The sequence below is a fragment of the Dermacentor albipictus genome, chromosome 5 (assembly GCF_038994185.2).
Source record: "Dermacentor albipictus isolate Rhodes 1998 colony chromosome 5, USDA_Dalb.pri_finalv2, whole genome shotgun sequence".
NCBI classification, from domain to species: Eukaryota; Metazoa; Arthropoda; class Arachnida; order Ixodida; family Ixodidae; genus Dermacentor; species Dermacentor albipictus.
Genome location: NC_091825.1, coordinates 95,744,966 through 95,771,964, shown reverse-complemented (window position 1 = coordinate 95,771,964; position 26,999 = coordinate 95,744,966). Strand labels below are relative to the sequence as shown.

Genomic DNA, 26,999 nt, shown 5'->3' with positions numbered 1-26,999 from the left:
TATATTTCAATATAAATAGTAATAACAAGATAATAATTTTTAACACTAAAAAATAATAATTTTTTGTTTATTTAAAGCTTTTAGGGTTTGTTTGAGGCTGCTTAACGATTATAAGACGATTACGGCGCCAGAGCTTTCTGCGAAGCTGACTTCCATGGCGGCAGCGTTATGACGTTGGTTATGATGTCTGCTATGTTTGTTTACAGTAGTTCCCTGTTTGTAGGCGAGTTTTTTCCCACCTAGATCGGCTTGTCGCCGTTGTGTTAGTTTTCTTCTCACAGAAAGAAGTCCTTGTACCGGAAAAGTCGTTGGTCTAGTAGTTGATAGAGAGCACTCGGCCGATATGCGCCGCCGATTTTGCTTCCTAGTGGCCGCCCAACGTTAGTGACGCATAAGTGTGTGCTTTCTCTTGCACACGCGAACATGGAAAGGGCCAAACACGACCACGCCGATCCGTCGACGAGCAGGGACTGCCAGAGCGATGAGTGCCCGAAAGAAGGCAGCCCCGTAAAGCTTAATGGTGTCAGAAAGGCGGGTCCATACTTGCTCGGTAAGTAGCCGTTTGCTCACGTGTATGTGCACGACGCAGTGATACGAAAAGTGCAATAAACAACGATTGCGGGTCTAATACTTAACCTTAGCTTCGTATCAGCTCAACATATCGGTGCGAGAAATGTCTCGGAAAGCTCAGTGCAGAGGAAGCCACTGATGCTAGCGTTAATTTTATGAGCGCCAGCAGCTTATGCGTAGTTTGTACTGTCTATTTCACAAGCATGAACTGTCATAGTACCCTACGAAACGTGCAGTTGCACCTTGGCCCTTTTCGCTATCATTGTCAAAATAAATGAGTGGCAGTAACATTAAGTTCACCTCGTCAAAGATATCAAGCAGCAAAGGCGACTCCACTTTCCTCACGCATTTGATCCACGAGGAACAGTACCCAACACTTTCGCGACGGAGCCCTCGCCTTCACATGTAGCGCTGAAGATAATCTCTTCTTTGAACATGACCACATCAGCCTACTACATAATATTAGGTGCAAGTACATCGGCTACGGCAAGCCACATTTGGTTCAAAGGTATCGCAACCTTTCAGCAACTTCGAGTTTTTTTCAGTGGTGTGAGGAGAAGATCGAGTAGGTGCAAGGAAGTGTTTGCTCTTGTCCTCTCCTAACATTGTGGTAACAATCTCTGCAAATACTGTCACATAGCTCAACGGCAGGCAACTGGTCAGACCCTCTCGTCCCTTAGTACTAACACGCCCACATTCCAACCTTCTAAGCACTTCCAGTACCTCCGGTTGTTAGTGTGCTTTCACTTTTCAAGGAACTGGGTGCAGGTTTAATTTATTTGCAGATTTAAATTTGGTGATTCTATGCTCAGAAACGTGCTTTGTTTTCACCTTGTAACATGGCTTTGCCAGGTTGAGATCACACATATTTTTGTTGTCAGTGTTTCGTACCATATGATTTCTTTCAGCTTTGTGGATCTTCTTTGTTCATCCTGTGGTTCAAAAAAAAAGAAAGGATAGACCTAACAATTCGTCTATACGTCCTGGTGTACCAGAATTTATCTCAGAACGAGGTGTCCACTCCTGCACAAAATTTCTATTATCCAATTTTTATTTTGTGTTTTGGTCTGTTTACTCATATTCTGCTGTCACTGACCGCTCTGTTATCACCCAGGTCCAAAATTGGGAACGTCTCCGGTGTGCAGCATTACACAGTGCTTGGCCAAGATGGAAGGCACTGATGATTTTTACACCATTAAGGTAGTGACCCTTTGTTGCTTCAGTGAATCATAGCATGTATACAAATATTTAAAACTAGAGTATGAATTCGACACTTTTTATTCTTTATTCTGAAATTTCATACTACCAGTTGCACTGCTGTGTTCAGCAGTCGAGGGTGCGATTCCTGACAGTAGAGAGTTAGTGGAAACTGCCCTGTGGCCATTCCCATGGTGAAGCGACAGGTGAGTGGCAGCCTGGCTGTCACTCTGTCCCCCCTCCCCCTTGCAAGTGAGAAAAAGAGAGGGGCAGGGACAGCATAACAGGCGAATGCCTGCATCGAGACAACAGGGCGCATCTCAATCACCACAATTGTTAATAGTATTCGCGTATAGGCAAATATGCAGAATAATGTGCAGAAGACAAAGATAATGAGGAATAGCCGAGCAAGAGAACAAGAGTTCAAGGTCGCCAGTCTGCCTCAAGAGTCTGTGAACCCTGATCATGAGAAGGAAATTCATAGAAAAACAAAAATGGGTTGGATCGCATACGGCAGACATTGTCAGCTCCTGAATGGAAGCTTACAATTATCATTGAAAAGGAAGGTGTACAATCAGTGCATTTTACCAGTGCTGACATATGGGGCAGAGACTTGGAGACTCACAAAGAAGCTTGAGAACAAGTTAAGGACCACACATCAAGAGAAAATAATCGAGCTGGGCAAATCATGTAATGCGCCGGTTAGATAACCGTTGGACCATTAGGGTTACAGGCTACCAAGAGAAGGGAAATGCAGTCGAGGACTAGGTGAAGCAATGAAATTAGGAAATTCGCAGGCACTAGTTGGAATCGGTTAGTGCAGGACAGGGGTAATTGGAGATCGCAGGGAGAGACCTTTGTCCTGCAGTGCACATAAAACAGGCCGATGATGATGATGAAATACGCAAGATTATTGCTATTAATGGAGTGTGTACAGATATGGACACACTTTTGTGGAATGGCAGAGTGCTGGATTCAGACTGTATCTGCGACGGCTAGCAGTTGCTCCTACATTTGAGATTTGTTGATTTGGAATGCCAAGAGAATGCACCCAAATGCTTGTGAGGTGATCTTATTGAGGTGCAAGTCTGTGTACTGTGTTGCTCGCAAACTGGCTGGCATGGCTGAGCACTTGGACTTATCAAGTGTGTTTGACATATATAGTTTATAATAGAACACTATTGGGCTAGCTAGGCCATGCACACACATGCTTCAGATCCATGAATCAGGCATGTGTGTTGCATGTTGTGAGCAACAGAGAACTGAAGACATGAAATGCATTGTGCAGATATGTTCACATTCAATACTTAAGCAACATAGCAGATGCCACTCCTCAAAGCTGTCTAATGGCCTCCTCAGGACACAGAATAGTAGGCAGAGCTTATGGACATTATTTGCTGCTCACTTCCCCATGTTCTTGAACCACTTGATTACCCCTGCCTTGAATACTTCCCATAGATTGGCATAGACTACTTTATATCCTTTTGCCCCCTTTTTGGTTTCGTTTAAGAAAAATAATTCTTGGGTCTTATGCGCCAGAACACTGATCTCATTACAAGGTACATTATAGTTGGGGACCTTGGATTAATCTTGACTACATTGGGTGCTTTAATGTGCACCTAAATATAAGTTGAAAACATTTTTGCATTTCGTACCTATCGAAATGTGGTCACCGTGGCTGGTATCAAACCTGCGACCTTGAGCTCAGCAGTGCAACATCATAGCCACCAAGGTAACTTGGTGAGTTCAGTTTCTTTATAGTTAGAAAAATGTTTGGCATTTAGTCCCATATTAGAGGCTGTTTCTATTAGCGGTTGCTTATTGGAAGAATACAGAGGAAGAGACTGTTGACTGCATTTTAACTGTCTAGCCTTGAGGTTGACTTCTGAACAGCCACTTGAGAGGAAGGGGAAAGAGAGAGATGGAAAGAAGAATGAAGGGGTACAGAAACAAGGAAGCCTATCTTAGTACTATATACGAAGGCTAAAACTAAGTTTGAATTAGAACGCTATGGCTAAGCATTCTAATGGTTTGAGTGTGGTGCACTTTTATGTTTGTGAGGCGATCTAGCATGCCGTCCTAAATGAAAGAGCAGCCAGGGCACAATAAACAAGTGCTCAGAGAACTAAAAAAGTTTTGTGAAGCGGATTTTCTCTGCAACTAGATGTAATGGTTTGTTTCCTGGTTCAAAAACAATATGGGGGGATGGTTGCAATTGAAATCAGCCACTCAGGTGAGCATAAAGCAGCTGAAAATGGTGCAGCATGCATTGAGAATAGGTAATTTGTTGCCATACAGGGGACACTTGTGTCATAAGGTTCACACAGATAATCACTAAGTCATCGTGAGGTCATCTCACATTAATTGCCTGTGTTTTATTACTGCTACAGTTAAACCTCAATATAATGAACTTCAATATAACACAATTCTTGATATAACAAAGTATTTAACTTTTCATAACCTCTTGTCCATTCAACACCATGTATTTAGAACCTCAATATAACGAAGTGTGTTTGTATGCGATTCCAATATAACGAAATTTCAATGCCGCCACATAGAAAGGCGAATGCAATAAACGGATGTTCCGCGGACGCAGATAGCCAAATGATTGAATTACAAGCAGCTGCTTGCAAGCGCACGTCTCAAATCGTGCTCTGTGCGACAAGAGCGACCGCCGAAGTAGAGGCGCGTCATGTTCCGCATAAAGTCCAAATGCGATAAGTTCCTATCGCGCCCCGCAGACCGTGTGCTTTAGGTATGAGTGTAAGTGTGCAAGGGTGAGACAAGAAAGATGGCGGCTTCCCGCATGAGCAGAAAGAAAGAGGGGGGGAGTAGGGAATAAGTTGGCACACGTCCCAATTTCCGACGCACGTCTCGACCGTGGCTGGGCATGACTGTAAGCGCGGCTGAGCACATACGTAGCGGCGCACACTGCTTTAGAGGTAATCTGCCATGTGCGCAAAAAGTGTGCATGCCGAGACGGCGTGGCACCATGTAAGCCGTCATACCCTACGTTTAGTAGTGGTGGTTATGTAATGTTGAGTTTCGGTGACCCGTTGGAGTGATAGGCAGACGAAGCATTCACTCCCCGCTATCAGCGCTTTTCCTGATGCCGCCATCCCAGTGCGGGCAACGCTATCAGTCACGGGGGCAGAGTGCACGCCAAAGCGTGGCTGGCTTCACTTAATTTATACTGCCAAGATGATATCATTGACGTGTGTGGCATGAAACCGTATCATTCGTCGCTGACTCTTACATTTATCTAAATTAATCGTTGTCTCATTCAAACGTGCTTTTTTTCGATTGCCCGATAATTCGGAAAATTCTGCAACCCCCTATCGATGTAAGAAAAATTTATCTGAGATTGTACGTAATTGCATAAAAGGTTGAAATTCAGTAGAATGAAATTGCTATATAAAGAAGCAAGTTGCAAATTTTACTGACTTCATTATATTGAGGTTTAACTCTATAAGGTACAGATCCGATGAGACGCCAGAGCTACAGCCGAACCCTGTAATAACGAAATTGCACCTTACATGGAAATACCTTTGTTGTATTTCTATTCGTTATAAGCATATATTTGTTAACATGCCGCAAGAAACATATTACTTCATGATATCCTATAATTTAATTTGTTATGTCCATGTTCATATCAAGATTCAACTGTATTGCTGAGACTGCACTATAGGTTCACTCAACTGTGGGAGCCGTTTCAGATTATGCATTCGATTTCATTTTCAAATCTCAGTATTCACGCACAGACCATTAAAGCCTCTTTGCAAGTTGTGGAAGCTGTGAGGTCGTGGAGTTCCTGCTTACACTTTTATTTTGTGCATAGCATGCCACTGCGTGTGACTGTACTTGAGGTTCTTTTTGTTTCAGGTTCTCATCATTCGAAGCCCTGAGGAAGAGACCCAGGAAGATCGCCAAGGCAAAATGCTACTGCACACAGAGTATTCGCTGCTTTCCATGCTTCACGATCAAGACGGAGTTGTACACCACCATGGAATATTTAAGGCAAATTTTCAGTACTATCTAATTAGCTGTCTTATTTCTTTATTTATCTCTACTTGTTTATTTGGGGAATTTGCCTCAAGGCATATGTAGTCAAACTTAATGAAAGGGACATCAAATAAATGCACGCAGCCCTGTGTGATGCACGTACTTCAGCAGTGAGTTGCCACATTTGTTGTCTGTTATCCAAAAGGTTTAGTCCCCTGGAACATTAGGCTTTAGTTTGGTTTCACTGAGCAGTTTGTGCCCAGTATCCCATCTACGAGGGCACAGCCACGAAAGGTGGGGGATGCCTGCTATAGACTTCAGAACCATGCACACGAGCGCATTGCCTCGCATTGTTTTCTTGTGGCGGTTTTCCTTTGTTTGTTTGTTCCTTACCTGCCACATTGGTTCACTGGCTATGGCGTTCTGCTGCTGGGCATGAGATCATGAGTCCATTTCCTGGTTGCACTCTGATTGATGCGCAACAAAAAAAATGCTTGTTTACTTAGACTTGGTGTAAGCATCCTGAGTGATTGAAATGAGTCCAGAAAGATAACTGAAAGATAACTTCCGAAAGATAACCCACCCCTGTTCTTGGAAAGGATTAGCAACAAGTTGGGCAAAGAGTTCTTGCTTTACCCCATGTATAAGGATCCAAATTTTTTTATTCTCAGGCACATCCGGGTTAGCGTGGCAGAACAGGCACATCATCTCTTTGGTGAAGATTGCTATGTTGTCATTGAGAAGCCACATGTAGGTTTCCAGCTGAGCTTGGGCTCGATCTTTGTGCAGGACGCTCATGAAGGTCTACAGGAAGTCATTATGGGACAGCTCCCATGTTGTAAGGGCCGATTCCCGCTTCTCAAACCATGTCTTGGTGGTGTCTTCTAAGACGTAGAACACATACCGCAGCTTGTCATTAGAGTTCCGGTTATTGAATGCAGCGACCCTTTCGTAAGTTTCCAATCAGTTTCCTGGGTCTTTGAAGGATGATTCAGGAAGGTCACTATCTCCCAGGGTTGTTGCAGCACAATGGGGGAGGCTGGGGCTGCCATTGGGGTTGTTGAATTGGCCACAATCTTTTGGTCATCTCAGGTAGAAGTCCGTGCTCCGGGGGCAGGTTTTGTAGCCTGCAGCTTGCTCGATGCTTTGTGGCGAAGTTGGTGCGGTATTTGAGTTGCAGGCTTGGGTCGCAGCTTTGCAGGGGCATCTGGTACATGAACACCCAGGCACCTCCGCCAGTTGTCACATTGCAGTGACGGAGAAGAACACAGAAGCAAAGCTGTGAATAACTTAACTACTAACTCTTTATTGGGTGAACCTATGCCCACAAAAGCAAGTTACACTCAAAGCACATGATAGTGGCGGACACAGTGGGCGATCATCGGAATCTGATGTGTGGGTCGAGCGCGTCAGCTTTTATTTATCAGCCATTGAAAGTTCCAGCATAATCGCTGTCACCTGCTTGCCATCCAGAAACTACTGCACGCTTCATGTCGCGCATGCTATCAGAGAATACAAACAACAGATAGAATCAACGATAACATTCAAGTAAATTCGAAATCATGCAGGCTTATCTTGCACAGAGCATTAACATTTAACATGTGTTAGCCAGGGAAAAGTAATCAGCGGATGAAGATAAACAACTACACATGTCAGCACAGTAGCAAAAAATATTGCAGGAACAATGTAAAACAAAAGCTATTGTCACTAGACAGGTTAAATAGTGTTTTCCATAGTAAGTTTTTTTCATCCAGCACAAAATGAAAACAAAAGGAAAAAAAGAAGCATAAATAATGTGATAACGAGCGTACAAGAGCAATTCATAGAATAGCAATAAAGAGCATGTCACAAGAGCAAAGACACCCACAGCAGACAGACACTCAGCGATTTCCTTTTCGTTGAGCTCATTTACTGAGTTGCTGTTCAGGCCGTAACAGTTGTGCCTACCGCGCTGCCCCAGGATCGTGCTTGGGAGATGCGTGAGACTGCAGACGGCCTGGTGTACACGGGGCGGCAGCAGCAGCGCCTGTGCCTTGTGCTCGACTGCCTCTGTAGGCATGACTTTGGCACGGAGACGGCCGACCTGGTCAACCTGCAGCACTATGTCATACGTGAGAAACGCCTGCAGGAGCGAGAGGCCCTCTTCATCTTCCAGGACATCGTGCGCATTGTCTCAGCTCTGCACAAGGTCAGTCCCCTTGTGGCTCCCCCCCGTTGGTCCACTTTGTGTTGATCGACGGGAGCGAAATGCAAAAGTGCCTGGGTACCGTGCATTGTTAAAAAACCCCAGGTGGTTGAAATTAATCCAGACTCCCCACTACATTGTGTCTCATAGCCACATCGTGGTTTTAGCACGTAGAACTCCAGAATGTATTTTCGTATGTGTGCGTGTTGCTGTCATGTTTTGGTTATTTGTGCATCCACTTGGCATGCCACGGGCTGTCACCTCGCTTCACATTGTGGGGCGGAAATGCTCTAAGGCACAGTGAACAGGTGCAGACTTGCAAGGTGACATTAATTGCTTTGTGTGTACAGTATTGTCAGCTAGCCAATAAGTAAGGGTAAATAAGGAAAAACGAATTGAGGAAGTTCACTGATACCGAGCAAATGTTTGCCTATGTCAGACACTGAGGCTCACAGGCTACAAATCACAGGTTCAAAGTCTTGCAACACACAGGCTAGTGAGTGCAGTCCCCTTTACCACAGCATGTGCGAGGGATTGTGTTTGCCCTTGCCAATGTGACACAAGCCTTCCGTGGGACAGTCATGGTGTCACGAAGTGTGTCGACGGGCATGTCGTCGGTCCAAGTCAAACGGGGAGGAGTAACTTCCTTTCACATTTGAGCTCTCTATGCTGTCAGGTGGCACTAGCATCCGGAGTGCTCGCACCGCCTCTCCTTGTAGCTGCGTAACTATGACACTGGTTCCTTCCACCACCTGTGCCATGCGGAGAAAAGCCAAATGTCGCAAGACACAAGAATTGTGCCGGGACAACAGACATGCCAAGCGTCCCCACGGTGTCGCCTTGCCTTTCTAGTTTGAGCAACTCTCAGCGATTTTGTGAACCGTGCATGAAAGAATAGTATTCTCTCAAACCTGCCAGTAGAGTGTGAGTCTGTAGAGTACTAACTGTTAGTTGCTAACTAGTATGTGTGACAAGTCAACTTCTCTCCCAGCAGCTGATCAAGAATTGCCATCATTTGCAAAAAGCAGTTGTTGAATCAGTCTTGCCCTGCATCTACTCTTTCGTCTTCTCTTCTCGGTGAATCTGAGGATACTGCCAATGAGTGTTACCGCATGCGTGCCACACGCACGACTAGTCGCACCGGTCTGCACATTGTGCACAGCCTGTTGTGTGGATGCAACGCACCTGTCAGGTCCATTCCTGCGAGAAATTTTCTCTTACACTCTTTGCGGCCCTCTGACATATAAGGGGGTCCTCTTCATGTCCTGGCTACTCTCGCTTTGTAAGATTCAAGTAGAATTGAAATTGAGTTACGCCATCCAGCAGCAGCTGTGCAGTCATGGCAGCATCCATCTGCAACAGTGCACAACATTTAAATATCACCTGTGGCAAATAACATAATTCTTATCCTTGAGATGGATCATTTGAAGAGGTGGTCGTTACTAGCATAAGAAATCTAAACACATATTCAAATAATTGACATCTCAATTAATTACTTTATGGCACATATTGCAATTTACAAATTGTAGCTGGTGAGCTTGCAAGATGTATCCACTTGAAATTAATTTTCAGGGTGACACCAGTTTCAAGGTATTCCCCAAAGTGTGGAATGAAATACATGGGCGTTCCAGTTACCTTTGCGGTTCAATGCACAAAATAGTGTCCTTGTTTTTAAGGTAAGTGCAACAACAGTGCATTTTTAGGGCAAGTTTGATTGTGGATATCTCGAAACTGATGTCATTCTGGAAATTCATTTCAAGTGGTTACGCCTTGCAACCTCATCGGCTACAATTTCTCAATTGCAATACGTGCCATAACGTAAATAATTCAAAAGATAATTTGTAGATTTTGTTAATTAGTTGAATATGTGTTTCAATTTATCGTACAAGTAATGTCTGCCTCTCTGGATAATCCAGCTCAAGGAATAGAATTATGTTGTCTGCAGCAGGCTATTTTTTAAAAGTCCATAAAACTTAAAAATTGCCACCCTGTATGTATAGCCTTGGAAAGTGGGTGAGGTACCCTGAGCATGAAAACACATTAAAAGACATTTCTATAGCGGATTATGAAGAGAAGATGTTTGACGATTACACGTGATTACATGACTACATGTATGTGCCAACCAGTTGGCGAAATTGTAAGCCACCTACTTTTTGTTTTTTTGTCTGAAATTTGGGACAGAGAATTGCAGTATGCGATTACTGTTTTCTTGGCCACCTGCATCCTTTTGCAGCTGAACATAGTGCACCGAGACCTCAAGCTGGGCAACATGGTTTTTGACAAGCGGAAACGGAAGGTCACCATCACAAACTTTTGCCTGGGCAAGCACCTGATTAACGAAAATGACCTTCTCAAGGACCAACGTGGAAGTCCCGCCTACATCAGCCCTGACGTGCTCAGTGGTGGGTGAGACTGCATCGTTGTACGCTTGGATGCATGTGTGGTTTGTGTTGTGACCACCCACAAGGCTTGAATGCGCTGTCACTTCTTGCATCAGTGCATGCTTGGTGTAACAGTAAAACCTTGTTGATATGATCCCGTTTGTTGCGTTTTCCTGGTTTTAAGCTCTGAAACATGAGCCCTGTTTGGTTATCTGCCCCACAAAATTGTTATTGGACATTCAGCTTTTACAGATCGTGGGTTGTTTTTCCATGGCCCTCTAAGAAACGTAACAGAGGCACTACTGTATTCCCTTCAGGCACCAATTAATTATCTCTGTTGAATGCTTATGTTGAACACATTTCTTTCAAAGGTGAGCATTCAACAGATCTCTGTCTGGCTGTGAATTACTGTTTAATTGAACTGAGTTTAACACCAATGAAAAGATTTTAATTTTACTGTGGCCGATGTTTCAAAGCCAGGCTGGCTTCTTCAAGGATAGTGTGGTAGTACCAGTAGTGCTGCTTTTAAACTTTCTTTCATCCGCATTCCAGTCGGGCTGTGGAACCGCGAAGTCCTTCAGCTTACAAATGCGGGATGACCCCTAATGAGTGGGTGAAATTTCTTCTTGTTCATTGTATATGCCATGATTTGGTTCTAAAGAAAGGCATCTTGAAGGATTTTGTCCGCTTATAAGATGACCGCAGTGATGGGGCCGATTCTGTAGTCGAGCTTCCGAGTGCTCGGCAACCACGGTGCGCTCACAATAAAAATTTTCAGGGTCGCTCGCGTGTTGGCGGAGGTGCTTCGGAATATTTTTTTTATCCTGCCGATGTAAGAATGATCACAGTTGGAACAGGAGATCTTGCAAACAATCTCCTATGCCTTGTGAACTGTCGTTTTGGCCCCTGTAAAAAAGCATCCGAGTGTAGAAAAAAGTTTGTGGGAGACGTTGACACCCTCTTTGTGTAGAATGCGTGTCAGTCTTGCTCACGCCTTTCAAATAGGCTAAACAGGCGCAGTGGCATCGCTATGGAGGGGGGCCCACTGCCACGCATGTGCTTTAGTTTTTCTTTCAACGGATAGCAGGGCAGATAAAGAACTTAAGTGTAGGCATTCTTGATGAGCTCATTGACGACATTTCTTTTTGTTTTGCTGTGTTGATGACGATGATGAGCAGAGCCTTTCCGCTCTATCGATTATAGTTCTTACTGCAGAGGCTTTTTGGTCAGTCAGGTGATAGGAGTTAAAATTAACGTATTTTCTACTATGGATCGGCTTTCTGTAGACGGAGAATTGAAGTTCCGAATTATTCCTTTTTACGAGTACGTCCAGGGCCGGATGTGAACTGGCCTTCAAGCTCGACTGCAAACTGTATGGATGGTTCAGTAGAATTTATATAGAAGAGAAGGCAGCCGATCGCTACAGTTTTTACTACTCGGAAGCAGTCATCAAAGTAACGGACAAACATCCTTGGTTGTGGTTCAATAGAGCCCAGCGCCGGCTCCATGAGGTGCTCCGTTGTGAGTGCGGCAATCATAACAGAAATGGAGGCGCCAATCGTGGTCCATGTGGTCTGCTTGAAGAACTTTCCTTTGAGCTAAATGTAGGTGCTTGAGAGGCATAGTTCTAAGAGTTTGCTTATGTCTTCGACACTCGTAGGGATGCGATTTTTTAATGATATGTCTTGTTCAAAGGCATTGTGGGCCTTGGAGAACACAAAATCGGACAGTGTCGAAGGACACTTTGACGTCCTTTATTTTATATACTTCACTTAAATGCTAACGTGATTACAGTTAAATCCACTGTAACACAACTATTAGAAACAGTGCATGAAATCGCGGCAGCACTAGACGGTCAAGGCCAAATTGACATGGTATTCTTAGATTTTGAGAAAGCCTTCGACCATGTGTCCCACCAAAAGTTGTTATCAAAGTTAAAACCTATTCTCAAAAACGAGCAACTACTTCACTGGATTGAGGCGTATCTTACGGGCAGGCGACAGACAGTCGTTGTTGAGGTTGCGAAATCAGACTTATCCAATGTGCAATCTGGAATCCCACAGGGATTCCAGATTGCACATTGTCTTGGGCCCTCTGTTCTTTCTAGTTTTTATCAATGATATAGTGAATAATATACCAGTTAAAATTTGGCTGTTTGCAGATGACTGCGTACTTTATCATGAAATTCACAGCGAGGCAGATCAGACGATCCTAAATTCATCTTTATCAGCAATAGCGACTTGGTGCTTAGAGTGGCAAATGAACATTAACCTAACAAAAACAGTATCAGTGATCATCACACGCAAAAAGAAGCCATTACCCTTTGTATACAGCATTAATGGCCATAACTTATCCTCTGTTAAAGAATATAAATACCTTGGTTTAGTAATTACGTCGGACCTTAGGTGGAATAGCCATGTAGCTCACATTAAGAAGAAAGCCATGAATAAGCTCAGATACTTGAGGAGGACCTTGGCTAAATCTACAAGTAATATAAAATTATTAGCATACAAGACTTTCATCAGACCATTGTTAGAGTACGCTACTCCTGTCTGGAATCCTTACGCCCAAGCAAGCATAAATATGATTGAAATGATACAGCGGAAATCAGTCAGGTTTATTTTTAATTCCTACCGCCGTCATACATCAGTTAGCGCTCTCTTACAGGAGGCGAACCTGGAAACCCTAGAGGCAAGACGGTATCGAGAGAGGCTCAAAATGTTATATTTAATTCATCGGGAGCATGTAAAGCTAGATGAAAAATTGTATATTACCCCTTGTAGCCGGCGCCCAACGCGTTCATCACTTTCATTCAGGTTAGACGAGTATTCGCACCATACCACTTTATTTAAGCAGTCCTTTTTCCCCCGAACCATCCATGACTGGAACGCCCTGCCTGAAAACGTTCTTCAAAGCTCAACCATGTCGTCCTTTGTGCACGCACTCATTAATCTATGAACCAAAACGTTTCCCATGATTTCTGTCCTATTCCATACACTATGTGATATAGATCATATCATGTTAAGGGCACCGTTAATTTTTTTTTTGTGTGTGTGTGTGTGTGTGTGTAAGCCATTGTGTAAACATGTGCTGTATTGCAGAATTCTTTGATATCTTCCTTCCTTTTTATTGTTGTTTATTTTTTTTGCATTGTACGAAGATGACGCTTTGCTTCTTTCCACCTTTCTTTTCTTTGTTTTTTCTTTTTTTCTTGTGTTTCACATGTTATTAGGTTGTTAAAGCCTTTATGTATATCCCACTCCTGCCTAGGGCCTCTAAAACAGGCTGGCAGTACGGAATAAATAAAATAAAAATAAAGTACTTGCATGATTTTAGCGTGCACCTTTTTAAAATAAAAGGTGTGTTCAAATGGTGCATGCACATTACAGGTTAACTAATTCTGCTCAAAATCAAAAATGAAACTGATTCTAACAAAAAAAAAGAAAAGAAGTTCAGTGCCAGGTAGCTAACCATACTGCCATAAGGTTTTGTTATTGATATGTACGAAATTGGCACTAAGTGTTTTTTTTTTTTTGATAGTAACGTAACTGCGCATTACAATTGGTAGCATGCTAGAATCGTGCAAGTACTATACTTTAAGTGCAGGAGTTGTATGGAATATTTCATTTCATGTGACTTGTGTTTCAAAATTATCAGCATTCTTCAGCAATTAGAGTGTAAGCCATTACTGTCAAGAACAACAAAAAGAGAACTTCATATTTGACAAGCAGCAGCACTAAGTAGACGAGGGCGAAGAAAAGTGGATCACAACACAAGCACCATTTATTGTGGCAAAATATTCAGGGCTGTGAAGGAAAGCCGCACTTGGTAGTAGCACACTATGACTGGTTCCTACGGCACTCCAACTCGGATTGCAACTATGCAGTGCCTGCTCTAGATCAGAGTCCGAGAAAGTGTGTCCGAACCAAACGTACAGCTGCTCAATAGAGCAATCAGAGGCCAGTGGCAGCAACATATCGGCGCTTCTTCTTTTGTAAACATACATGGCGAACCAAGAGCACGCACCTGCCGAAGCGTACGCCATGCCAACAACGAAAGCTGTAGGAACCGCATAACCAGATCTCTTCTAGACCTCGGTTGCATTCCCAGGGCAAAGGTGAAGTTGCCTCCGAAGGCCGTAGCTGCAAGCGCAATGCTCCAAAACATCCAGCCAAATGTAAAGCACGGTGCCCGAGTGCTTTAGAGCGCTTGAAAGCTGCAAGCTGAATAAAAGGGCTGTGATTTAGTCCTCCACTTATTCTCGGCTTACCATTGTAAATGAGATTAGAGAGGGGCCAATGTGTTTATACAAACAAAAAGAGAAACTAGACTTTCTGCACACATTTTAACTCGAAATTTCAATTTGAAGTCGCCACCTTGAAGCCTGATGCGCACTGACAGTGAACATAATTCTTGCATGGCTTGTGTGATGTCACAAAGTGTAGGGCCACCATTGGGTTGTCTGCTCTGAACAGTCCAAAACCACATTGGACATCTTGCTCTGCACGCTCTGGCACCCGACGGTGCAGCAAGGGCTTCACTATTGAATTGCGCCCGCAGTTCTTTCACTCATGGTGTAAAAGCAACACAATCCAGTGATCACCTGCACAAACTATCTCGCACTGACCACTGAGACACAGATGTGAAAATGAAAGATACATGGAGATCTTGATGTATATCTGCTGAAATCTCTTCCGGTGCACGGCCGCCAGTATTCTTCACTCCACAAGAGTTGTTGCTCGGGGTGCGATTTCATCTCGTCACCAGTTAGTGTTGCCAGGCTGCTGTGCGGTTCAACTGCGATAGAAAAAATTCACATATACAAGTTTTCTACCTCGCTGCTCGCACCCAAAGATTGCTAGCTTGCTCTAAGACATGCGTGGTTTAACCTGCAATGCATAATTCTTGCTAGAAAATTTGGTGTCGTGGCCCTCTATGAGAAAAGTTTGGTGACCCCTGGTGCCTTGCGTCTGCACCTTACAGGAAAGCCCTACCTGGGCAAGCCGAGTGACATGTGGGCGCTGGGCGTGGTGCTGTTCACCATGCTTTACGGACAGTTCCCCTTCTACGACTCCAACCCGCAGGAACTGTTTAGGAAAATTAAGGCTGCTGAATTCACCCTGCCCAAGTGAGTGTCATTTTCAAGGCACACACTGCCTGCTGCTTTCTGTAGGGGCTGTTCACAAAGTCCAGAAGGAAGGCTTGGCTAAATGAACAGTACTGTTAGGTGTGCCTGTACTACGCATTGGAACAAAGGAGAAATGGCTCGGACTTCAGTTTAGTGCTGAAGTATCGCGACAGCCGCTACAGAACCAATATTTCGTATGGTTGTTAGCATGAAATTAGCATGACAATGTTAATTTATGTATGCTGAGAGGCAAGGTATGGACTTTTGCACTGCATAAAAGATTACTAGCTGCATTTTCTGTAGGAGTGTACGTTGGCTTCTGTGTTTGTTATTCTGGCTTTCCTGGTTTTCTCTTTCGTTTCTGGTACTCTTTAGTTCATTACATTGTTTTTCTTTTTGGGAGGAGCCAGGAAGCCAATTGGTGCAGCTTCAAAGCAGAACTGACCACAGTGGTAGCATAGCCTTGTCAGCATGTACTGGCAAGGTTGTATGATCACATTTTATTAACATATATCACTTGCAGTAACCACAGTTCGCATTTACATATTGTTGCCATCGCAACTTTGACCATGAGTCGTCCACTCTAAAGTGGGAGCGTAACCAACTAACATTTCTTCTACTTGAGGAGCAAAAAAAAAAAAAGGAAAGACTGACGTGACACCAGATGGCAAGTACATATATTAAAATATGCGTGTTTCCATTCTGAATTCAGGCTTTTGTGAGCACTCGAGTACAAATTACGTAGGTGTCCGTGCGACAGTTGACGGCCATGGCCGTTTGGTGCTGAGCAGGATCTCAATGCAGGTTTATTAGGCAAGCCCAAACAAACACCTTTTTTTAACATTATCCAGGAACCATTCTATATGTAGTAGCAGCACTAACTGGGTAAGCAAGTGGACAATAATAACTGGATAAACATCTGTACATTTAGTGCCCTTGTGTGCATGCCTGTCAATTCTGATAGTTCTTGGTTTCTTTTTTTTTCTTTTTACAGCTTATAAATGGCTGGTGCTTTCTTGAATAAAATCCAGTTGGCAGTCAGCGTTCATCCTATTTATGATTGTTTTCTTGTTTTTGTCCTAATTTCTTAACGCTGCTTCGAGTTATATTCATTCTATATGAAAACTGGTAACTTACACCCCATCAAAATGCAAATACTGCAACGGACACTCCAACACAACATGCATTCCATGAAAATGTGGATCCCAACTTCCATCACTTCCTTCCAAAACCTAACTCACCTCCCTCCACTGAGTGGCTTGCTCAGGCTGCACTTATCTGAAACCCAACAGTACTTTGGGCGCTTACACAAAATCAACAATGATGCAAACGACCATCAAGCCTCTGGACTAAGGAGCGTGATCATTAATTTAACTGTGGCTATTTATTCAGTGTTTTTCTTTCTCTCTTTCAATGCAGAAGTTCAACTTGCCACAGTTGATATAAACAGCTCAAATGCATTTTAGTATGGAATATTGAAGTACAAATGTTCATGCTAGCCAAATGCCCTACAAATGTCAGTGTCCACCATTATAGGGGACACCCACCTATTACATATTCTGCCTTATTCTTCCTCTGAAATACATTTCACCTCGTTTCGATTATGCCCAAAGGTCGGGAATCATGTTATGTGTGTAACGCAGACATGCTCTTAATCATTGATACCATGAACGTCACAGGTCTGGAGCCACCTTTTTGAATCGGTCACATCAACTGTTAGTCACTCCAACTTTCACATTGCTCTAGGTACTGTATGACCAGGTAAATAATAAAGAAGTCTGTATCCACGTTTGTTTTAACTTGTTAAGCATTTTGTTCCGTGTTAGTCATTCCTGCCTTTATATATTAGTTTAGCTAATATTGTGTTAAAAGAAATCTTTCAAAGCCTGCATTAATTTGTTTTTACATATATGTACCACTCCCCTCTATAATGCCTCTGGTCCTGAGAGTAAAATAAATAAATCAGGCAATAAGTTTATAAATAACTAAATAAATAAATAAATCACTTGCAGCCAAGGTATGACATGAATGCCTGCAGGTTATTCCTGACTCGTAGATGTCTGCCTAGGGTTTCACCTCAGCTGTTCCTATCCGATAAAACTGAAGGGTATAGTTTCATGTGTATTGGTTTGGTTACAAGGCAGGTGTCCCCTCTAGAAAAGACTGCAGCACAAATTGGCCGTAAAAGTTTATGGATGTTGGGTTTCCCTTGGGGCTTAGTGCTACCCTTGGGTGGGTGACAATATTCCCATATCATAAGTGTTCATGGACCAGTAAAACTGTTCAACACGATGTTCACATATACTGTACTACCAAGTATCAGCTGGAAATCAGAGTGCCAGGCTGTGTTCAGAGGATGCATAGATATTAAGCTTTTTCTCAGAGTCTGCGACCCGCAAGCTTGTGCAGTTGAGCATATGTGCTTGGACTGTTGCAAACAGCTGCCTCCTGTGCCATCTGACAGTACAGCGTTTCATACATCTGTCCCCACTACTTGCCTGTGCAGGGAATCCCCTCTTTCGGAGAACACACGGATGGTCATTCACAAGCTGCTCGTCCTGAACCCCAAACAAAGGATGAAGGCCGACGAGGTGCTGGAGTCCATCGCAAGCACGTTGGCCATGTGGTACGTTTAATCTCGCAGGGCATGTTGAGACAGCATGCTTCACAGCGGCGCACTGTCCCTTCTCTTCAGTGATTGGTCCTTTCTGATGAACACTGTGTGCTGTATATTGCTTTAACTGGAACTATTCTGTGTTATTTCTCTCTAATGCTTTCGTCTGTCCCCTTTTGCCTGAGGCACGCATGCATTGTTCCTTTCAACCAGGATGTCCTGGTTGGTTCATGTTATCTCTTGGACACGGACTATGCAAATTTGCAGAGGGGCATCACTCAAGATGACATTTTAAAGAGTATGAGTGCACACTACCAACTGGTTTATTGAAGCTGGTGGCATCACACTATAAATTGTGCATGCACTAGTGGACAGATGCATGAAGGGGTACGTTTGTAGTTCGTACTAAGGGTGAATACAGCAGAAGCATAAAAATTCAGGTCCCAGCAATATTGTTTAAAGAGCTCCTCACCAGGCTCCATAGCAAATTTTGGTTATACGCTGGAAGTTGTTATGTGTCCTCTAGAGGAGCGTTCTGCTGAAAAACATTTTCAAATCGGCTCATTAATAGCTGAGATAGAAATATTTCAGTGCTGCGAACCCATAATTTCAGCAGGCGGGCTCCACTGCCAAGCAAGACGCTCTCACCACTTGCCCCGTGCAGTGTCCGCAAGCAAAATTCCTTCCCTGCGTTCTCCCATATCGGACCTCGAGGATCACGTGCCCCGCCTTTGTTTTTTTTCTCCACGCTTTTTTTTTTCTTTTCAGCGCTAAACACTTTTGCTGGCGGCGTCGCGCGCGAGCTGCTGTCTCATTCACACAGCCCACAATTTTGCACGCTGTGCATAAGGAAACATGACCAGCGGTATAGTTCAGCGCTACACAAATACTGAGGCAGAACGAGCGGATCTCAGAGCATGATCACACACTGGAAGATGGCAGAAAATGGCATAGTATGCTCTGCGCTTGTCAGCTCAAAATGGCCAGACCTGGTGAGGGGCCCTTTAAGGGTCCCAAACCGAATATAGCTATACAGTAGAACCTCGTTGATACAAATTTGTTTCGTACAATTTCCCGGCGTCAACGTTCGCACTCGATAACATGAAACATGACCCAATAGAGTCTTGTTTCTTTTTTACTGGTTAACACGTTCCTGCAAAGCATGATCCTTCAACAGCAATATTCAGAGTGGCGCCAAACTGCAATGTATGATACATTTTCCAGTTGCTAGATCACATGTGGACAAGAGAAGACGTGAAGTGCTTGAAGTCGAGAGCAGTAAACACCCGTCATGGCAGCTACCCCGCAGTGTTCGACTGCCTGTGTCATGTGAAAATTCCGGCACGCACTAAGTTTCCTCTTTTGCCACCAGTAAATCTCGCAGGTTCTCGCAAGTCACATTCACAGTTATCGCGGCCAACTCTATTGCAATAAGCATCTTCACCTACCTGTTTCGCAGTGGGTGTTGCGTAGCGCCTTTGGAAGCGAACTGCATGCCTTTAATAGATGATAACCCAAATGCGCCGCTGTTGTCTGTTGCAGGCATCGCAAAGTGAGCTTCATGTTTCACTCTGGTAGCATTGTATTCCAGCATCGCCTGCCTGCTTGTTTTTGTTTCGGTTTCCCATCGAAGCTGCATTCTCTGCCTTGATACAGAGTAAAGCAAAAACAAGTAGATTTGTGCAACTTGGAAGTTTGACTGTGTTCTTAGAACCTGGAGTAAGTTCCCTATTTTCCCGCATTTGACCTCGCCTACTGTACAGATAGCAGAGTGTAAATGACGAGTTAGGTACCTAGACTGCAACCCTAGTAGGTTTAAAGAGGCTGTACTTGTGCAATCGTAGCAGTGCAATATATGTTTCAGTTACCAGTTGTAGAAAGCTTTTCATGGACCTATGTCCATGGCATGGCTCACTATGAGCAGTGGTGTCTAGTAAAGTAGGGCCTCTGATATTGCTGGTGCAGCCCATGGTGGATACACGGGAGCTTAAAAAAAAAAAACATGGAAAAATTGTTTGGAAACATGATTTATCACTCCAGCTATGTCTGCCATCACCGTCACTTCAACTGTCTTACACTGTGTGGATTATTCAGGCTGTACTAGACAATGCAGTTTGCTCTGTTCAAGCAGATCACATGTGCTTATCCCTGTAAAACAGTTATGCACGGACTTAGTAGTGTCTTCTGTTTTGACAGGAATTCTCTGGCCGCTAGTGGAAAGCCCCTCCAAGTTGTGCCGGACATTGATGATGACGACGCATGCGGTGAAGAAGCCGAGGCACGCAAGAGCCAAGAGCAGTCTGCCTCGGGAACAGCGGCAACAGCCGCATCCTCTTCTCTCGCCTCCAACCTGGCGGAACTGCAGCATCCGTCGGGGAGCAACGTGGGGGACTTCATCTTTGGAACCCGCCTCGGCGTCGGATACGCGCCACACACTCGCAAGCCACCCGTGGTCGGTCCCGTCCCCAAGAGAAGGCAGCCCGGCTTGCTGTCCATACAGCGAGTGCACGAGGACGCCCGGCCTCTGACCGCCATCGAGAGCATGCACTACCAAAACATGCTGCGCCACACTGCGTCCTCCTCCGGTTCCTCGTCCTCCTGATGACAGCACTGACGGTGGTGCAAGAAGTGTTCAATCTCGGCACAACACCTCATCAGCAAAGCTTGGAAAAATGACCCACAGCTGGGTCTGTATTTCAAAACCTGGTGGCATCTACTGCAAATGATGGTACTGAACACACAGGACAGAGATGCAGTGCAAGCTACATGACCACCTAACTTGTTTGCTTGTTGCACTTTCACACTTGTTTTTATCACCACCGTTGTTCCCCGCTTCTGCGTTAACCCATCGCTTGTGCAGCGGAGCCTCATTACAACGAAATCGCGTCTGACATGAAAATACCTTTGTGATTTCTTATATTCATTATAAGCATATGTTCATTGCATGGGGATATTTGTAAGAAAGATGTTACATTTACTTCATTGCATTCAATTTTTTGTTTTGTCTGTGTTTACTGTACCAAGGTCCATCTGTAGTGTAGACTTGTGGCAGCTGCACTCAGGCATTCAAAATGGCAGTTCCAACTTGAACTGCGCCAGAGCTGCTGCTGAGGAGATTTGCATCAGCTGCGTAAATGCATGGTGCATTAAGCTGTGCTCTAGAATGTTGCGTGAAACCGATGGGTTGCATTTTTTACCTCGCAAGGGCTCGTTGGCCTCTTGCTTCTGGACATCGCGACAGCCCATCAGCCTTGCCGCTGTGGCAACCCAATTTGCAGAGAAGCACGACGCATTGTGGTGCCACGCTTTCAATGAGCTATCGAGTAGAATCATGTTGTCTATGACTGGTCACTCCAGTCATAGAAAGCTGGGCTAGTTGCTGGGCTAGCTGGGAAAGCTGGGCCAGAAAGCTGGGCTAGTTGGTTTCAATTATGACATATTTTGACCACTGAAAAAATGCAATGTTCACACTCCAATCCTTTGGATCCAAGCAGCCAGGTTTGAAACCACTCTGCCTAAGCTGAAATGATAACTTCAATATACACTTGTATAATCTTGGCTTATGTAATATAAAGGTTCCTTTTGCTGTATCCCATTTTTTTCCTACTATTCACCATTCATGGCCGGCAGATCCCGTTGACAACGCTGGTTAAGTCACACTCAGACAACTGACGAATAACAAAAAAATGCGTAATAGCCATCGACATTAAATTGTTACATTATCCTGACCTTTATCTCACCTTCTATATCTCTGACGTCATCTAATACCGAACCTCTGAAGCAGAAAAACATTGAAGGTATCAGTATCAACTCAGAGTACATATAGTTACCTACAATAGAAAGATTGTTAACAGCCTCTAGATCAATGCGTGCTTCGATGACTCCCGAGAGGAATCGTCGCTCTATTCAGTCATCAGCCAAGCATTCACTAAAGGTGGCCGGCAACCGACCTTAAGTATTACAGGAACGATCACAGCACTCGCTTTTGCCGATTTCATTTTTATATACAGTGGAATCTCGATGATACGAATCTCACGGGGTCACGAAAAATATTCGTATTAGCCGAAATTCGTATCATCGAAACAATTAAAACTAGCTAAATCAAAGAGTCAGAGGTGAACTCACTCAGACACAAGTACGTAAACGGGATTTATTTCTTGTAGAAAATTCTCTAATGTCCTCTGCCTCCTTTTCTTTGTCAGGTCAATTAGCAGACTTTGTTCAAATCCATAAAAACGCGTGCACGTGTCGTTGCTGATTTCGTTCGCGCACGCCTCAGAACTTAGCGCGCATGCAGCGTTTCAGCAGCCGGTGATGGGTCCTTCGCCGTCGCCCACGTCTAACACAAAGAACGCGGCCCGAAGCACAGCAGCCACTCCGTCCAATGGCACGCGGAAAATGAAGAAAAGCACAAAAGAACACAAGTGCCACCGCTTCAAACTCTTCGCGCCCAGTCGCGGCCCCCGCGCTGTCCGGCGCCGCGTCCGCGCCTCCGCACCAAAAGAGAGAGGGAGAAATCGCGTAACTGCGCGCTGTTCTCTTTCACTGCCATCGGTGGAACTCGTGCTCGCGGTCGCGTCCATCCGTGCGCTGGAATCGTGCCAACGTGGTGCCAACTGTGGTCTCTCCTCAGCGCAGCGGCGCAACCTCCTCCCCTCCTTAGCAACCGGCGCGCCGGTCAGGGGCGCAGCTGCGTATAGCAACCGTGACGTCACACAGTAGCGGTAGAACGGGCGCGCGCGCGTCGGCGGTGGCACCGCCGCTCCTTCGCCAGCCGTTTCGTTGCAGTCGAGTGAGAGGCCCGTGTTGCGCGCCATGCGGTTCGGGGAAGCGCCAGCGGACGCCGGATTCCCCCAACACCGAATGCCAGAAGAATAAGGAGCGAATGCGCATGCCACGAATGAACATATCACCAGATGCGAAAGCAAGGGAGGCAGAAAAGAAACGCCAACAGCGACTGATTAGATCGCCGGGTACCAAAGGCAGGGAAGCAGAACGAAAGCGGCAGCAGCGACAGGCGATATCGCCGAACACCAAAGCGAATGAATTGGGGCGCAGACGGCAGCAGCGTCTGGCTTTCGCCAAGCACACTTTCAAATTTCCAATGTCTTAGGCAATTTTCGTATGAACCGACGCGGGTCGAAAATTGATTCGTAACAACCATTCTCTAACACGTTGCAAAGTAATGGGGCTCGGCCGGGACCACAGAAAAATTCGTATCATCCAGAAATTCGTATCAGCCGTGATCGTATCATCGAGATTCCACTGTAGATAACTCTGGAAGCATTCTGCCTAAGCCGGAGGCAGAGTGTCGAACTATCATCGGCTTTTCTCAGCAGCTGGACCTACTACAGGAATGAATGTTGATTCACAACTACCACAATTGGTTGACCGTATCCCTGCCACCACAGAGTTACTTACTGCCTAGAGGAAAAACCGGCACTGCCATTCTGTGGTATGCATGAGAATTCTGGGATGTAGTGGCTTCGGATTGGCATCTTTTGCTGAGAGCCAAGACACTATAAAGGCATCTCTGACTAGCAGCGTTTCAAAATTGCTGTCATTTATATTTTCTGGGAAATTAGCACTGGTAGATGACATTCCGGCAATGAAAGCAGTCTCAAATGTTGCCTTCACTATAAAACAGTGCCCATGTTCAATCTGTCAGATAGCCACACATCCTTCGTTCATGTTTCAGTTATCCCAACAGTCTTATTTAAGGTTTGTTTGATTCCGAAAAAGTGCATGGCACCACAAACGAAAAGGTGCAGGGGGTGCCAGTTATGATGCGTCGGGCTGCAACCGCTCGCTGCAAGGTTTAAGGGTCCACTGCACCGGGGCGGCACCTTGCCTTGCACCCCGTTTTATCGAGCACGGGAGTGCAGGGTGCACGCTGCACCTTGGGGTGTCGAACGCCTAGGTGCAGTGCACCATGAATAGGTGCAGAAGGTGCAGAGAAACCTGGCTGAATCGAGTAGACCTTTATTCTTAATATATTACATTGGTGCACTCTTGCAACCCTGAAAAACAGCTACTTAATTGTGCACTGTCTCTGTTACAAAAGACTAACTTTAAGCTGTGTGAACATAAAAAAGAATTAGCTTTAAGAACACTACATTAGGTTTACTCTAGATTCTCATGTTAAGATGACAAAGTGACCTTCCACTTTTAAATCTGTTGGTGGAGTTGTAGTGATATTTATAACCTCGCGGTCCAATTTGTCACTTGAACGGTATGGTACTCCGAAGTCTCGGCACTCGCAGTCTGTTTTACCTATGACTGCTGGGAAGAACCTGCTGCCATTTTTCACTTGTCTGCTTCCAAGCGAGATAGGTGTCACAACAGCAAAGCCAAATGCTAGCCATCCAAAGACAAACTTGTCTCCCCCTGCATTAGGCATGTCAGATTGTTTGGTCCCTCTGCTCTCCGAATGAATTTTGTGTTGTTCAAATGAAACCAGGGTGTCAACTGAAACAATGAAGTGATTGGGTGCCTGTTGGAAATGGAAATTCCTTTAACCGGTCAGTTGCTGACTTATGCATTATCCTGCCTATGTTAACCATCATTTGGTGGAGCAGCTGATAAGCATGAAATTGAATGAGATGAATAGGGCTGTTTTATCTGCCAGCCCCAGGACCTGCTGTTTTGTAGTGTTAGCAACAATTTCAGCACAGTATAATTAATGGCTGGTAACCAAGTTCCAAATGAAATTACTATGTTCTCTTATTAAAGGTGGTTAAGTGTATTGCATGGTTATTCATTGTACTTAACATACTAATTTGGAAGGTTCTAAGGTAAAATGACTTTACCTTTATTCAATCTGTAAAATGACTTTACCTTTATTTAATATCCCTGCTGCTGATGGCAATGTTCTTACATTGTAAATGTTCTTATGTGTTTATGTACAAGACTGTGTACAAACAAATGTGTTTATGCGTACAAGACTTTTCTTTACATGGTCATTTGTAAAAAAAAGAAAGATAAACAAAGAAGGAAGGAAAAGAAGAGAGAAAGCGAACTTACTGCAGGAGAATATTGGACAAAGTGCAGCTATTTTTCGTACTTGTCATAAGCGTCTTCATTTAGTGAGACATCTTGCATACATTCAGTGCCTCTTGTTATTATACATGGTGTATGCCTTTTCTGTTCCTTGTCATGCATACATCTCAAAATGTGCTCGTGTAGATGTCCATTCAAGAAAATAGAGATCGTTAGGGTTACCACCTGACTTGCACAAATATTCTTTACCCTTATGGTGCCAGCTGCCAGTTTGGGCCTTTCATAGGCGGAACATTTCCTAGTTCTCCCTAAATCAGCACATTTATAGTGCCCTCACTAGCATTCTGTCAAGCATTGATTCATGGCACACAACTGAATTGCTGCAAGCTAATTCATTCCTGATTCCTTAAATTTTCCGTCATGCCTTAAAGCATCACTTATTTTATCATCTGGACTTGTACATGTTGCTGGGTTGTCTGTAAGCTACTAATATGGTCTTACAAATAAAACCCATTTGCAACAACTGTAGCATGAAGATATTAAGTACACGAAACTTTATGTGAAGCCAGTAAACTTCAATCATGTATCTGCTTGGCATACTGCCACTTTAGTTTGTTTTCGTATGACTGTGCATCAGACTTATATCACAAGGTGCTTGCACTACTTTTTACAACCCCCTTCCTCTCCCCTCTTTCTGGTGCTGCTCTTCTTTTTTTTTTTTTGGTCTTGGCAAAGGTGGCAACTTAATGGCTGATTACAGCAAATCATTGATTCTTTCTTGTAATTTCAGTTACTGTTTTGACCTTGAGCAAAATGTTCCATCATTTACTGGACTTGTATGGTGCTATGGATCTTTTAATCATCCCACATGATCTTCTTAATGCATTCATTTATTTTTGCCACACAAGCTTACAAAATTGACATTTGTTGTATAGATCTACAATTGCTGTGAATGAGTTTGTATAAATGCCATTTACTACCTCCACCTGCTTACTGTTTTACTGTGCGAAAAGGCTTGTAGTGACGGGTTCAGACCTCGGGTCACACATTGGCATATACCAAGTGTTGCATAAATAGAAGTGCCGGGTATGCACGATTCTTCCACCTACATCGCTGGCTGGTCTCCCCTCACATTTCATACAGAGGTAGCCCTTTGCAGCGAGTTCAATTTTAATATCGCATTTGTGAATGTTACTTGCCTGTTTAGTTTACATTAAAGCCGAGGTGCATGTCTGCAGTTCCACCACTCAATAAATTTCTGTGTTGCTACAATAAAACGACAGTGCATTTCCCACTGCTATGGTGTGGAATGTGCCTTCATTTTGCCTACAGAAGGAATGTGGTCGAGAATGAAGAATTGGATGTTCCCTGAACTGACAGCAGTTGCTTCAAAAGTACTCGCCGCAAGGAGTCCAAACATCATATGTGCCATAGGTGCATAAACTTGAAGTCATGGTGTTCATTACTGGCATGGGCATCGCTATTGTTAACATTAAGGCCACCAAATCTGCATAACTTTTCTGGCATAGTCCAACATCAAAATGTTGGAAAGTGGGATCAAGGCACATAATATACTTCTGATTTTCTTTTACTCCCAGTACTTTCAGTAATATGACCGATTATTCTTTAACTTCACACCTTGACATGCTGTTTTGAATTTCCGCAAAAATCTCAAACATATTCAGCAATTTCCCTTTACATCTATTCTAAACAAATATTAGGCTACCATCTTGTTTTTTGCTTCATACATTGGTACTAATATGTCTTGCAATAAAACGATAGAACACAAGCATAAAAAATTAGCACATTTGTGGACATAAACGAGTTAAGCAGAAGGGCAGTATGTGTGGTCCTCAATGGTATAAATAAACCATTAGGGCACAACTGCATTGTTTTTAATTTCCTCGAGCTGGTGGACTGCAT

General features: G+C 44.1%; 1 protein-coding gene across 1 annotated transcript; it reads left to right on the top strand.

The window, feature by feature from the left end:
• Positions 1 to 145: 145 nt before the first annotated feature.
• LOC135918643 (serine/threonine-protein kinase 40-like) lies at positions 146 to 26,059 on the top strand. Its single transcript, XM_065452272.2, has 8 exons — positions 146 to 550; positions 1,685 to 1,770; positions 5,650 to 5,784; positions 7,730 to 7,957; positions 10,188 to 10,356; positions 15,319 to 15,463; positions 17,970 to 18,089; positions 20,274 to 26,059. The coding sequence occupies exons 1-8, from the start codon at positions 424 to 426 to the stop codon at positions 20,677 to 20,679; spliced, it is 1,416 nt and encodes a 471-aa protein (XP_065308344.1). The 5' UTR covers positions 146 to 423; the 3' UTR covers positions 20,680 to 26,059.
• Positions 26,060 to 26,999: the final 940 nt, after the last annotated feature.